General features: G+C 51.4%; 1 protein-coding gene across 1 annotated transcript in view; it reads left to right on the top strand.

Annotated features, from left to right (window-relative positions):
* Positions 1–1,170: 1,170 nt before the first annotated feature.
* Positions 1,171–13,781, top strand: part of CTCFL (CCCTC-binding factor like) — a 28,367-nt gene continuing 15,756 nt past the window's right edge. Inside the window, exons 1-7 of the mRNA XM_047853163.1 lie at positions 1,171–1,289; positions 1,897–2,444; positions 3,141–3,366; positions 7,390–7,560; positions 7,879–8,012; positions 10,756–10,876; positions 12,231–12,380. Coding sequence (XP_047709119.1) covers positions 1,908–2,444; positions 3,141–3,366; positions 7,390–7,560; positions 7,879–8,012; positions 10,756–10,876; positions 12,231–12,380 — 1,339 coding nt within the window. The 5' untranslated portion in view covers positions 1,171–1,289; positions 1,897–1,907. The remainder of the gene's footprint in view (positions 1,290–1,896; positions 2,445–3,140; positions 3,367–7,389; positions 7,561–7,878; positions 8,013–10,755; positions 10,877–12,230; positions 12,381–13,781) is intronic.

Below are 13,781 nucleotides of genomic sequence, written 5' to 3' on the forward strand. Positions count from 1 at the left end.
TCCATTAAAATTGTATTCAAATCTTGAAAAAAGTGAAAACAAAATAGGATGATTCCCTGGAATGTTGTAAAACCATACCTTAAAAAAAAAATCAATGTAGGCAGACTATCTTAATCACCATTCGCTCCAAACTTGCATCGATTTTGGACCTAGCTGAAGACGCCAACCAACTCCTTCTGGAGACCATCAAAATTATTAATTTCCATTAAAAAGAATTTATTGAGGTGAAATTCGCACGACAGGCAAGCCGCTCTTTTAAGCGAAAAGCCCGGCGGCGCACGGTGCGCTCCTGCCGGGTCCCTTTCTCCTTCGCTTTCCCCCCCCCTTCTCCCGCCCGCCCTGAGATGTTGGGGAAAGAACTTGGTAAGGTCTAGAAGGTCGGGAGATCAGGAGAAGACGCCAGCTGACCTGCAGCTCCCACTCCCGCCCGAGCCCAGCCCTCCCTCCCCTCCACGCTCCCTCCAACCCCACCGGCTCCACCGGCTCCGCTCTGCTTCCTTCTCGCCCCCTGTATCTCCTCCCCGGCGCCCCTTCCTACCTCTCCCCTTCTGTTCCATGGACTTCCACGCCCCACCCTTGTCTGGGCTCCCTGCCATTCTCAGTCCCGCTCACCAGAACCTCCGGAGCCGCCCCCGCCCCCCACGGGCTCCTCCACTGCCCATCCACCGCCCCTACCCATCTACCCACTCGTGCTTCCGAGCTCCTCGGAGTTCTCCCTCCCTGGCACGCCCCCACCTTATCCACACTCTACCCCAAGTCTCTGCACCCCCCCAGGTGCCCCCACCACTCCCCTTTCCCATCCACCTGCCCCCCGGGGTCTCTCGGCGCCCTTTGCAGGTCCCATTTCCCTCCCTCGTGCACTCCCCCTCCCCCCATCTTAGTCCCTCCCCCACCCAGGTGCCCCCACTACTCTGTCCCTAGGGTCTCTCCGCGCCCCCTGCAGGTGCCCGTATACTTTCCCCCCATCCGTCCCCCGTGTGCCCCTTGCAGGTGGCCCCCATTTCCGCTCCATACCTATCCGGGTCTCGGCTCCCCCTGAGGGTGCCCCTCCCCTTCCAACACCCCCATCGTCCCTTGCATCGACACTCTCCCCTGGCTCCGCCCCTTGCACGCTGAGCCCCTCTTTCCCGCCCAGCCCAGCGCCTGCGCGCTGCCGCATTGACCCTCGCATCCAAGCGGCCTGCAAGCTGCAGGCAGTAGCTGGCAGCACACGGCTCGCGGCTGGCTCGAGGCGGAGGCCACCCCGCGTCGAGACGGGGTGGGCTTGGCGCCCAGGCCACGCCTCCCGGGTGAGGGGCCGCCCCGGGGGCTGGACGCCAGGCCCCTCCGGGATACAGGCTGGTGCCACGTGGGCATGGGCGGGCGGGGCTGGGGGCTAGGCGTGGAGGGCCGGGGTCGGGTGGGACCGGGAGTGGGGGCGCCCCAAACGCCGAGGGTGTGCGTGCCCGGGGCTGAAGCTCCGCCGAGATTGCATGGGCTCCAGGCCCAAAGTGCACGCGGCACAGACGGCACTCGATCTGGACGTGCCTGGTGTTGGAAAGTTTGCTCAGCAACCACCCCCCCCCCCCCACCTTGCACATGCGTTTGCTGAAAGCCCGCTCAGACCCGAGCTTTCTAGGCCTAGAGGCGTGCACGGCCCCCGACCCTGCTAAGCGCCCCCCCCCCTCTTTGCTAGGCCTGGAACGTGCATTTGCCAAAAGCCGACTTCAGGCCCAACCCCGTGGGTTCTAGAATCTTCTGGACTAATGCCGGCTTTAGCATAAACCCTGTTTAGGCTCGGCCCCTTCCAGGCCTAAGCTGAATCAACTTAGTCCTGACTCGTAGGCCAGGACCTTGGCATGCCTTGATCGAACCGCTCTGTGCCCTACCAAGACGGCTCGCTTCTTTCTTACACAGGCCACGTCACGATGGCGGGGACTGAGCTCTCCGTCCCTTCTGAGCAGTTTACCAAAATCAAAGCATGGGAGTCGATGCCACCAAAAGCCCTGGAAGTGGTGCAGGAAGAGGGAGCGTGCAGAGGGAGGGAACACCTGGGTCCCGGAAATGTGGAGGCCCAGGGCACCTATGGGCTCCTCGAGGCCAAGATGCTGGAGGGGGAGCGGGGGCTGGTGCTCACCACGGAGGAGAGCGAGAAGCACATCGTGACCCTGCAGACGGTGCACTTTTCCTCCGAAGACGTGCAGCTACAGGACGTCGGCTGGCTGACACCGCAGGGCCGGGAAGGGGTGCAGGGGGCGGTCCGGCAGGCCAGCGGCGGGGAGCAGTCTCTGCTGTGGCTGGACGAGGGGTCCCAGCAGTGCGTGGCCATTAGCATCCAGGAAGACGCTTACACTTTGCAAGAGCTGGAGGTGATGCAGCTTCACGTTCTGGAGGGCAGTGTGGCCGTGGCCAGCGAAGACACCAAGTTTGTGGTGAGCTTGGCCGAAAGCACCGGGTGGGTCAAGGTACGGCCAGTTTTAATAAACAGACCCTGTACATAGAGGAAAAACTCCCAGCGGCTTTTCTTTTTTTGTGGTTGTTTTTTAAAAAGTGGCCCTTGGTGCGGTATTAGGTATGGACAAGCAGTTTAAAAATCGCACTTTAAAATTAAGCACGGTAAAAATAATGCCCTGGGAAGATCTTGGGAGACCTTATGTTCTTTTCTTTCTTTTTCTTTTTTTGCTTTAATGTTTATTTTTGAGAGCGAGAGAGAGAATGTGGGGAGGGGCAGAGAGAGAGGGAGACACAGAATCCGAAGCAGGCTTCAGGCCCCCGAGCTGTCAGCACAGAACCCGATGCGGGCCTCGAACCCACGAACTGTGAGATCGTGACCTGAGCCGAAGTTGGGTCGGTCGCTCAATCGACTGAGCCACCCAGGTGCCCCCTTCATGTTCTTTTCTAAGAGCTTAAATAATTAGATTAGAATACTTCAGGGTGCTGTGCGTGTGTTTTGTTTTGTTTTAAAATTGTGTGACATTTTATTACCAAAACCCTTGATGCTTAGTACTTATGGCTTAAGCATTTTGGTTGCACTGAATAATCTGTGCTTCTTTAGTTTTTTGTTCTTCTTTACGTATTCTGCGGTTTCATCACGGCAAAGAGTTTTGTCGATTGTCATCGAGAGTATAATATTTGTGTGAATACTCATGTTTGTTTATCAGCTTGAGAAAGGTCAGGGGGAGGACCAGCCGTCTGCTGAAGGAGGGTTCCGCGCCCAGACCCAGGAGCAGTTCTTTCTCGTGGAAGCCAAGCCTGGAGACGAAGGAAGTGACGAAATTGTTCTGACAATTTCAAACTTAAACGTGGGAGAACAGGAAGACAGACCTGCCTCCGGTCAAGGCCCTGTTGAAAAAGCCAACTCTACAAACAATCAGAAAAAGGCAAAGGGTAGGCTGGTTCGTTTAGCGTAAGAGACCCTGCGTCCCAAGGGGGCTGCGCTTTTGCTTCAGGGGAACGGGATGGGGGTTGAAATTTTATGGGGTCGCCTTTCGGTTGGCTTCCGAAATGTCAGGAAACGGCAGAAAATTTAAGCTAATGGTCTGTATGGGGAATCGAACCCCAAAGAGCTTTGTGTCTCGGACAGAAATGTTCTAAAGGCATTGTAAAAATAGTTCTGACAAGTGCTGCGTGAGAACAGAGAAGGTGGGCCCTGATCTGCCCCTAGTTTGCAGCCGGCGGGTGGAAGCAGGGGAAGGCGGGGGCGGGGGAATGCAGGGCTGATGGAGGTGAGGGCGAGAGCCTCGGGGCCAGGAGAAGGGGTGACAAGGCACCAGGGCACCAGGCAGCAGAGCATCTGATGTTAGGCGAGGCCCAGGGAGAGGACTCAGAAACCATTAAGACGGGATCACCGTTCCAGGCGGCAGGAGATGGCCCGTGGGGTTAGCTCCAGAAGTACGTGCCTTCGGAGAGTGGACAGCTCCCGGAGAGCCCCACGGTGGGTGCTCAAAGAAGGTGATGAGGCCAGGTTAAGAAGGACCTTGAAGCTCTTAGAGTCACGTTAAAACCGAGGTTGCCTGGCGGCCGCCCACGAGACAAATTGACCCTCAAAAATTGTTGAGCTTTTTAGAAAATACCAGGGTCTCGCTTACTTAAATCAAGAGAGTTCGTCCCCCAAATCTCAGTTTCTAGCTCATTTCTGCAAAGTCAAATCCGGCAACGCTCGGCTGTTTCCTCTCAGCCGCAGGTGGCCGGGGTGGGGAGGTGACTCAGTCTCGAAAGTCACTTAACCTGATCTTAACCCGTGGGTAGAAGCATTCGCTTGGGTTTATCGCCTCTGGCCTCAGCAGGAGGTTGAGTTTGCAACCTTTGCTATGATGTGTGTCCCCGTATATAGCGTTTCTCCTGTATTTAAAGCAGGAGATTGTACCCCCAAATTCCCAATTCCTAGCTCGCTTTATTTTTAATATGGTCACAATTTTGTGCAACCCTCACCACTAATTCCGGGCTGTTTTCATCCCCCAAAGTATTCCCACGTAGCATTGGGACGTTCTGGACATTTCCCTTACATGGACTCGTGCACCTAAAACACGTGGCCTTTTGTGTCTGGGTGTCTTCCCTTGGCCTAATGTTTGCAAGCTTCGCCCACGTTGTAGCATCTATCAGGGCTTTGTTCCTTCATTCCTGAGTCGTACTGCGTCGTGGGTACAGCCTATTTCGTTCCCCTCCGTCCACCCATCGCCAGAGTGCCGCCGTGAACATTCGCGCACAGGCTTTTGTTGGAATGCTTTCTCTCTGTTCTTCCGGTTGCAACTCACGGTTGCAGCTCCCCCGATTTACAGTCTCACCAGCAGTGTCAGAGGGTTCCAGTGTCTCCACGTCCTTGCTGACACTTAACTTCCCGTCTTGAAACCATAATAGCCATCCTAGTGGATGTAAAGAGTTATCTCATTGTGGTTTTGATTTGCGTTTTCCTGGCGCCTGATGATGTCGCATATATTTTGATGTGCTTATTGGCCACTCGTAGATCTTCTTCGGAGGAATGTCTGTTGAAATCTTTTATTTTTTAATTGGTGCCTGTATTCGTTTCCCAGTGTCTGCCGTAACAAAATACCGCAAGCTGGGTGCTGTAAACGACAAAAATGGATTCTCTCGTGGTCCCAAAGGCTGGAAACCTGAGATCGAGATCATGATGTTGGAAGGTTCTAGGAAAGAACATGTTCTGTGCCTTTTTCTGAGCATCTGGCCGTTGTCACAATCACGACATTTTTTAGCTTATAGATATATCACTGGTGTCTGCCCATGTTGTCACATAAAACTCTCCTTCCCTGTGTGTGTCTCTCTCTCTCTGTTTCTTCTGTTCTCACGCGGGTACCAATCATACTGGATTAGGACCCACCCTTATCCGGCATGATCATCTAAAGTTGATGACATCTACAAAGGTCCTATTTGCAGGTAAGGTCACAGTTACAGACCTCTGCCGTTAGGATTTCAGTGTATCTTTTTGGGGAACGCAGGTCAACCCGTGAACCTTCTATTCCAAGTTTATTGGGTGTTGTTGGAATTCGTAAAGTGCTTTTTTCTGAAGCTGTTGAGATGACCGCGTTTTCCTTCCCCTTCCTTTTGTGAATATGGCGTGTTGCAGTGATTGGTTTCCATATGTCCCACCACCCTTCCTTTCCTGGGATAAATTCCACTCGGTCCTGGTGCACAATCCTTTTAATGAGCTACTACTGGGTTTGGTTTATTGGAATTCTACCGAAGATTTGAAGATTGGTGTCTTTGGTGTCTGAGTAATGCTGGCCTCATGGAAGGGTCCTACTTTTTTGTGCCTGAACTTTGAAAAAGGATTGATGTTAATTCCTTTTTTTTTTTTTAACATTTTATTTATTTTTGATAGAGACAGAGCACAAGTGGGGGAGGGGCAGAGAGAGACGGAAACACAGAATCCGAAGCAGGCTCCGGGCTCCGAGCGGTCGGCACAGAGCCCGACGCGGGGCTCGAACTCACGAACCGCGAGATCGTGACCCGAGCCGCAGTCGGACGCTTAAGCGACTGAGCCACCCAGGCGCCCCAGGATTGATGTTAATTCTTTAAGCACCTGGTAGAATTCTCCAGGAAATCCCTCTGGTCCTAGGGATTTCTTTGTGGGTAGTTTTTTTGATGAATGACTCAATCTCTTTGTTTGCTATAGCGCTATTCCGATTTTCTGTTTCTTCTGGAGCCGGTTATGGTGGTTTGTGTGTTTCTAAGAATTTTCCATTTTCTCTGGGTTATCTGGTTTGCTGGCAGACAGTGGCTCGCAGTATTCTCTTATAACCTCTGTCCCTCTGTGCAGTTGGTAGCAATGTCCCTGCTTTCCCTTCCTGCTTTTGCTTATTTGACTTGCCTCGTTTGTTTCCCAGTTGCAAGTCCGGGTAAAGGTTTGTCAGTGGTGATCTTTTCAAAGAACCCCTTTTTGCTTTCATCAGTTCTGTTGTTTTCTGTCTTCGATCTCATTTATCTCCACTCCAGTCCTCATGATTTCCTTCCTTCTGCTGGCTTAGGGTTTAGATTTCTCTTATTTTTCTAGTTCCTCAGGATGTAAAGTTAGGTTATTGACCCGAAATGCTTTTTCTTTTTTAACGTAGGTGTCTACACCTAAAACTTTTCCTCCGAGCACTGCTTTCGCTACATGCTATAAGCTTTGGTGTGCTGTGTGTCACTTCCATTCGGCTCAGAGCATCTCGCGGTGTCTTTGTGATGTCTTCTTTGACCCATCGGTCACCTGTGAGCGTGTTGTTTAATTTCCACATATGTGTGAATTTTCCAAACTCCCTTCTGTTACCGATTGCCACTTTAGTGCCATCATGGTCGGAGAGCATATGATTTCTATATTTTTAAATTTATTGACACTTGTTTTGTGGCCTGACACGTGGCTTTTCCTGAGGAAGTTTCTGGTTGCACGTGAGGAGAATAATGTCCACTGTGCTGGTGTTGAGTGGTGTTCTGTAGATGTCTGTTAACGTCTGTTTGGTTGATGGCGGGGGGTCTTCTGTTTCCTTGCTGATCCTCCGTCTAGTTGTCCTCTCCGTTGTAGAAAGTCGGGTGTTGAAATCTCCAAGCGCCTCTCTCCACCTTCACTTCTGTCAATTTTTGCTTCAAGTATTTTGGGACTCTGTCATGGGACGCATATATGTTTATAACTGTTCTACCTTTGTGATAGATCGAGTCTGTTACCGTTGTATAACGTCCTTAATTGTCTCTTGGAACAGTATTTGCCTTAAGTCTGTTTTGTCTATTGCTAGAGTTGCCTCAGCTCTTCCGGTCACCGTTTGCATGGAACGTCTTCTGTTGGGTTACCATATTACGCGTAAAAAAAACAAAAAACAAAAAAAAGGATGTACCAAGTGACTTTGATGTGTTTCAGTGGAATTTCAACATCTAAACGAAAGATTTTTACAAATACACAAACTCTGTATCTTCTTCCTGCAGAAGCAAAACGACCCTTCTGCTGTGATAGCTGCGTGTTCACCTCTTCTAGAATTTCGAGTTTTAATCGTCATATGAAAACTCACAGCACCGAAAAGCCCCACATGTGCCACCTGTGCCTGAAAGCTTTCCGCACGGTCACTCTTCTGCGGAATCATATCAACACTCACACAGGTAAACCAGGGGAGAAGAATTATTTCCCATGAAGGATGCGTGTTAAGGTTTACGTACGAATGCGAATCCACCTATCTGCACTTGAGAGTAACATGCTTGTTTCGACCCCTTTGGTTTTGTCTTCTTCGATTGTGCTTAAAAACATCGAATGTTACAAAGATTTTCTTCTCACACGTGTCTGGGGGTAGTTAGGGTTTACAGGACCTCTTCTTCATTGTTAGAGCGTTTTGAAACGGAGCCTAATTGATAAGTTATAGATCCCTAGGGATATTTGTGGTGAAGTCTTATCTGAAAAGGCTGAACTATGTGATTTTACAGGAACCAGGCCCTACAAGTGTGGTGACTGTGTCATGGCATTTGTCACCAGTGGAGAACTTGTCCGACACAGACGTTACAAACACACTCACGAGAAACCCTTTAAATGTTCCATCTGCAAGTATGCCAGTGTGGAAGTAAGTCCGTCCTTGTCCGTAGAGCTTTGTGGCATTCTTTCTCACTTGACACGGGGCGCCTGAGTGGCTCAGTTGGTTAAGTGTCCGACTTCAGCTCAGCTCATGATCTCATGGTTTGTGAGTTCAAGCCCCACGTCGGGCTCTCTGCTGACAGAGTTTGGAGCCTGCTTCAAATCCTCTGTCTCCCTTTCTCTCTCTGCCCCTCCCCTGCTCACACTCTGTCTCTCTCTCAAAAATAAACATTAGACAAGAAATTTAAAAAGTTGACGCAAAAGTTAAGTCACACTAACAGAATCTCTTACAAAATAGGTTTCGCTAAAGGTATTATTCGTAGAAAATCTATGTGGGAAATAATATTCGTTTTTATTTTATACGTTTAAAATAGAAAATTGGATTTTTTTTTTTTTTTGATTACCAACTCGTGAAAGCAACATGAAAGGTGTACGAATTACAAATACAATCACTTCTACTTGGGAAATAATTCTCAAGTGTGTTAAGTTCCGTGTGGTGCTCTGTGGAGTGTAGTCAGTTCTACAAAATCAAAATGTATTTGCTCTAACATAGAACACAGATTCAGTGTGGGTTTTTGCTGCAACTTTGGACCTTACCTCCGGGGCCCCTGGTCAGATATAAAGCGACTTGTGTGAGCATTCAGACACGGCCCGTTTCCTGTCTTAATTACAGACAGACCACCTTTCTCAGATTTCCAATTGTGTGTCATGTTCCTTTGAATTCTCTTGTATTTATACTTTCTGGCAGGCCTAGCCGCACCCTAAATGAAACGACAGAAGAATGTGACACTTCCTTTCCAACGTCAGGTCTCTGCAGTCACCCTTTAAGGACTCGGCCCTCTGTCCTGAGTCTGAGCCCAGTTGGGGAGGGATCACACGCGCGAAAGGAACGGAGTTAAAGGGGAGGCCTCAAGTTTAAATAGTCATGGTGCAACCGTGTTTCATCAACTAGGAAAGTTCGCGCACGGGGTCAGGATTTGGTTCCAGGAATTCTTTTCCCCCCACTGTTACTATTTTTAAAAATGATTTGCCATCGGAGTTAAAGGTGGTGGCTGCGTGTGGAAACCCCGAGAGGAGGTTTCAGAACTCAAAGCCGCCTGAGGACCCGAGGCCCGGAGTGGCCCCGTCGTTGGTGTCTTCCTGGCTCTCTGAGCAAGCTTGTGTGTTGGCAGAGGCCCTTCTCGGGGGTGGGCAGTCCGCATGCAGCTCGAGGGCTGGTCAGCCTCGACAGAGGGACCCCCAGCCGCTGCCATCACCCCTTTTGTACAGTTTCCAAGCCTTTCCCTGCTGCTCGGTTCTGAGCGGGGAGCCGCCTAGGCCCCCCTCACCATCCCTTGACGCTTGGGCCACCAGGAAGGTACCGGAGCCGTAGGCAGATCACAGCGCTCCTGACACCTTGTCAACGCGCCTTGTCCCCTCCTCCCTTTGCAGCCACGGGGGACATCTGTCACAGCCGCCTTTGCTCCCTCTCACCGCTCCCCAAACTTTTTGTGCTGTTGTTGCTAAAACATCTCGCTTTGCCTTCTAATATACCCAAAGACGTCCACTTTTCTTGTAAAAACCCAAGCTGCATTTTTCGGTTTGGGCCTTGTTTTCCGTCCTAAGTCTTCTGTTGTTCTTGAATGTTCTCCAGGCTTCTGTATGCTTATCCCATACTGGGGAGCCAGACCCGAGTGCAGCCTTCCTGGGATGGTGCTCAGGGTTGATGCGGGCTTTCTGACCTCTGTCGCCCAAGTGTGGCTGATGGGGCCGTGTCCGCTAAAGGCAGATACGGGCCTGCCGTCAGCACACACAGAAAAAGAGCAGTTCTAGAAGGCGCTCAGTCAGGCCAAAAATGATCAGATGGGAGGGAGTATGTGGTTTGCCTTTTAACTAATTGCCTGGGATATGTAGTTAATCAAATTAGAATTTGTTTCCTTTTACTTTAAAGTTTCATCTTATAAACAAATCACTAACACACAGAACCTGCCCTTGATAGAAAGCAAGCCCTCCCTTGGTCCACGTGCCATGGGGGTCCACAGAACTGTGAACTTGAAGGGCCCGTAGGGAAACGTCCCATCAAAGACCTGATGCCTCAAGCTTCCTGCTTTATTTACGCAGACAGATGTTTTCTGCCCTCTGTGCACCGCAGCCTGATCTAAACTTTACAGCTATTGAATGCATGTTGCCTTGGAAATGCAAATAAAATCATGTATGGCTCTGAGCTGCTAGGGTTCAGTTTTCCCTTTGTAAAAGTGAAGTTGAACCTGAGAGTCTCTCGAAATGACTGCTCGTTATCTACAAAGGATCACACACACACACACACACACACACACACACACAAATGAGAAACTTCATCCACGACAGAAAATAAAAATAATGACCGGTTCATGTTTTTCAGTGTGTGAAATATGCTCTGAGGTTAAACTTGGGCCGATTTCTGCATCTTTTATAACTCTGATTAGTTGAAGACTCTACCGCTTTTTATTATTTTCTTTTTGTTCCTTTTAATGTTTATTGTTGAGAGAGAGAGAGAGAGAGAGAGAGAGAGAGAGTGGGGGAGGGGCAGAGAGAGGGGGAGACACAGAACCCGAAGCAGGCTCCAGGCTCTGAGCCGTCCGCACAGAGCCCGACGCGGGGCTCGAACCCACAAACCCGCGAGATCGCGGGCTGAGCCACAGTCGAACGCTTTGCCGACGGAGCCACCGCCCTGAGGTTTCGGGGGCACCAGCGGCCTTTCCTCTGTTCGCCAGGCGAGCAAGCTAAAGCGACACACCCGCTCGCACACGGGGGAGCGTCCCTTCCAGTGCAGCCTGTGCAGCTATGCCAGCAAAGACACCTACAAGCTGAAGCGACACATGAGGACACACTCAGGTGAGGACGGGCCCTGCGGGCGGCCCAGGGGCTCGGCCGGTGCCCTGTCGCCCCGCCACCCAGTTAGAGCTCGGGCGGCAGAGTGAATTTCTTTGTGCTTTTCCGACACGGGGATCTGGATCCGCACGTCTGCGCCTGTTTGGCGCGGAGGGAGGCCACGTGAGTACCGTGCTGGGACCCCGCGGGGCTAAGTAGGACGCCGTCCAGTGCCTGCTGGCGAGGTTTGTCGGGGAGCTCAAAGTCACATACTTAACCGACCCTTCAGGTTTTTTTTTTAAAGTTTATTATTTTATTTTGAGAGAGAGATGGAGAGTGAGAGAGTAAGCAGGGGAGGGGCAGAGAGAGAGGGAGACACAGAATCCGCAGCAGGTTCCAGGCTCTGAGCTGTCAGCCCAGAGCCTGACGCGGGGCTCTAACGCACGGACCGCGGTATCGTGACCTGAGCCGAAGTCGGACGCTTAACCGTCTGAGCCACCCGAGGCGCCCCGGGGACCCTTCAGTTTTAAGGCAAAACGTAAAGTGTGCTAGTTTCGTGCTTCGTAATGCCCCTCACCTGTTGGCCCGTCCTTCGGCTGCCCCCCCCCCCCGCCCCGTCCTGTGGAAACTACCAGTTCTCTGTATTTATGAGTCTGTTTCTGTCTGTTTTGTTCCAAAGATCCCGCATATAAGTGACAACGTAGGTATTTGTCTTTCTCCATCTGCCTCTTTCACGGAGGCCGACGCCCCCTAAGTCCGTCCATGTTGTTGGAAATGGCAAGATTTCATTCTTGTTTTGTGGCTGGACGATATTCCGTTGTGTATTTACCACATCTCCTGTAGCCATCCATCTGTCGGACCCTGGGCTGCTTCCGTATCTCGGTGTTTGTAAATAATGCTGCAGTAAACGTACGGGGGCACATGTCTTGGCGAATCACTGTTTTCGTTTTCTTCGCGTAAATCCCCAGAAGTGGCATTCGTGGATCGTGTGGTATTTCTAGTACTCGCTTTGTGGGGTTTTTTGTTTGTTTGCTTGTCTGTTTGTCTTTTTGGTACGAAGGATGCGTTTCCGTGGACATCTCGGGTCTTGATGCCACGGCAGGAACCGGATAGCTAAGTGACGAGTCAGCCGCCAGATGTTAGGAGAGCCGCCCGTCTGGGCCACTGTCCACACAGCCCCACTCGACCCAACGCTGTCTGTCTGGGCTTGATTTAGGAACCCGGCACAAACTGTGGGGCTAAACGGTTGGGGGAAGGGTGGAGAAAGGAGCCCTGGGGACAGCAGAAAAGCTTTTGGCTCCCAAGACCTTTGGGGAGGTTCAGGGCTTGCTGGGCGAAGCTGCAGTGCAGAGGGTCACTTTTGTCATCCGTGTCACAGGTGAGAAGCCCTACGAATGCCACGTGTGCCACACACGCTTCACGCAGAGCGGCACCATGAAAATACACGTTCTGCAGAAGCACAGCAAGAATGTCCCCAAGTACCAGTGTCCACACTGTGCCACCATCATCGCAAGGAAGAGCGACCTGCGTGAGTGTCTGGCTTAATGAGCTTCCTTTAACTACGGTATTTACGGGCTCCTCGGAGGCGCATCCTGGACCCTGGAGCCCTGGGCCTGGTTACAGGGAGGCAGCTGGGCTGCAGGACCTACTCTGGAAGAGGGAGGGTTTTTTCCCCAGCGGTCCTGTGGCGCCATCTAGTGGCGAGACTGAAGAGGTGCAGTTTCATGGCTGGTTTCGGAGCGCTGGCCGAGGGCCCGTTTCGTTGCAGGTACACCCGATGACAGTCACAGGTATTTCAGCTCCTACAGCATTTTCACAGGTCTCGTTTTATCCCACCCTAGGCCTGCTTCTACAGATGAAGCAGATGATGAAGGAGCTTAGAGACATAGAGTGATCTGTCCCCAAGTCCCCCGAGTCCGGAGGTGCAGGGAGCCCGCAGGTGGCCTCGTTATAGGTTCTGACTCTGTTAATGTCCCCACCAGTGATGCTCCGCAGAATTTTCCTAGGCTCTTGCTGTAATCCTCAAAAGTTCTGGCGGCCGAAGTGGCAAAAGTGAGGACCAAAACCAGTCCTCCCCTTAAGGAACTCCCTTCAGCAAAGGAGGCCAGCCAGGGCCTGAAATCCTTTATTGTGACATGGTTACGTCCCCTTTGTGGCACAAAACACCACAGAACCCGCCGCAAGCGACTCCAAATGCCAGGGTTAGGACTCGGGGTTTTACCCTGCCCGCAGGGAAAACCAGGCATGTTCAGCAGTGGGGTCGTGGTGGGCACAGCCGTCAGCGAATGAGCATCCCTGCTTTGTCTCGGGGTCCCTGGGCTTCCCATTTTCCGTGAACTTCTTTCTCTTTCCAAAGTATGTAACGTTGTGATGCTCAAAACACGTTAGCAGATGTACAAGTCGCCGGTTTGCCCGGAGAAAACCCTGGAGACGAGGTGCACTGTTTGGAAAACATTTCTGAAAGGGTGAGGGTGTTTAATGAAGCTTTAAAATTTTTTTTTGAAGTTTTTTTTTACATTTTATTAATTTTTGAGATAGAGAAAGTACGGGGGGACAGAGAGAGGGAGAGAGACAGAATCCGAAGCAGGCTCCAGGCTCTGAGCTAGCTGTCAGCACAGAGCTGACTCGGCACTCGAACCCACGAACCGCGAGATCACAACCTGAGCTGAAGTCGGACGCTCAACCGACTGAGCCACCCAGGTGCCCCAAGAAGCTTTAACTTTTAAAAATCTAGAACATTCTGTCAACGTTACTGGAGTTACCGGCATGCCACAAAACACAGCCCCGTGGGACTTTGTAGGGCACAAGGGTCACAAGCCTGTTGCCGAGAAAGGAAACAAGTCTCTGACAGCTCGACGGAGTGATGTAGGTTACATCTCCTTTCAGCAGGTGGCCCTCCCCATGGACCCCTGTAAGATGCTTTGTGAGC

This window comes from Prionailurus viverrinus, chromosome A3 (assembly GCF_022837055.1).
Source record: "Prionailurus viverrinus isolate Anna chromosome A3, UM_Priviv_1.0, whole genome shotgun sequence".
Taxonomy (NCBI): Eukaryota; Metazoa; Chordata; class Mammalia; order Carnivora; family Felidae; genus Prionailurus; species Prionailurus viverrinus.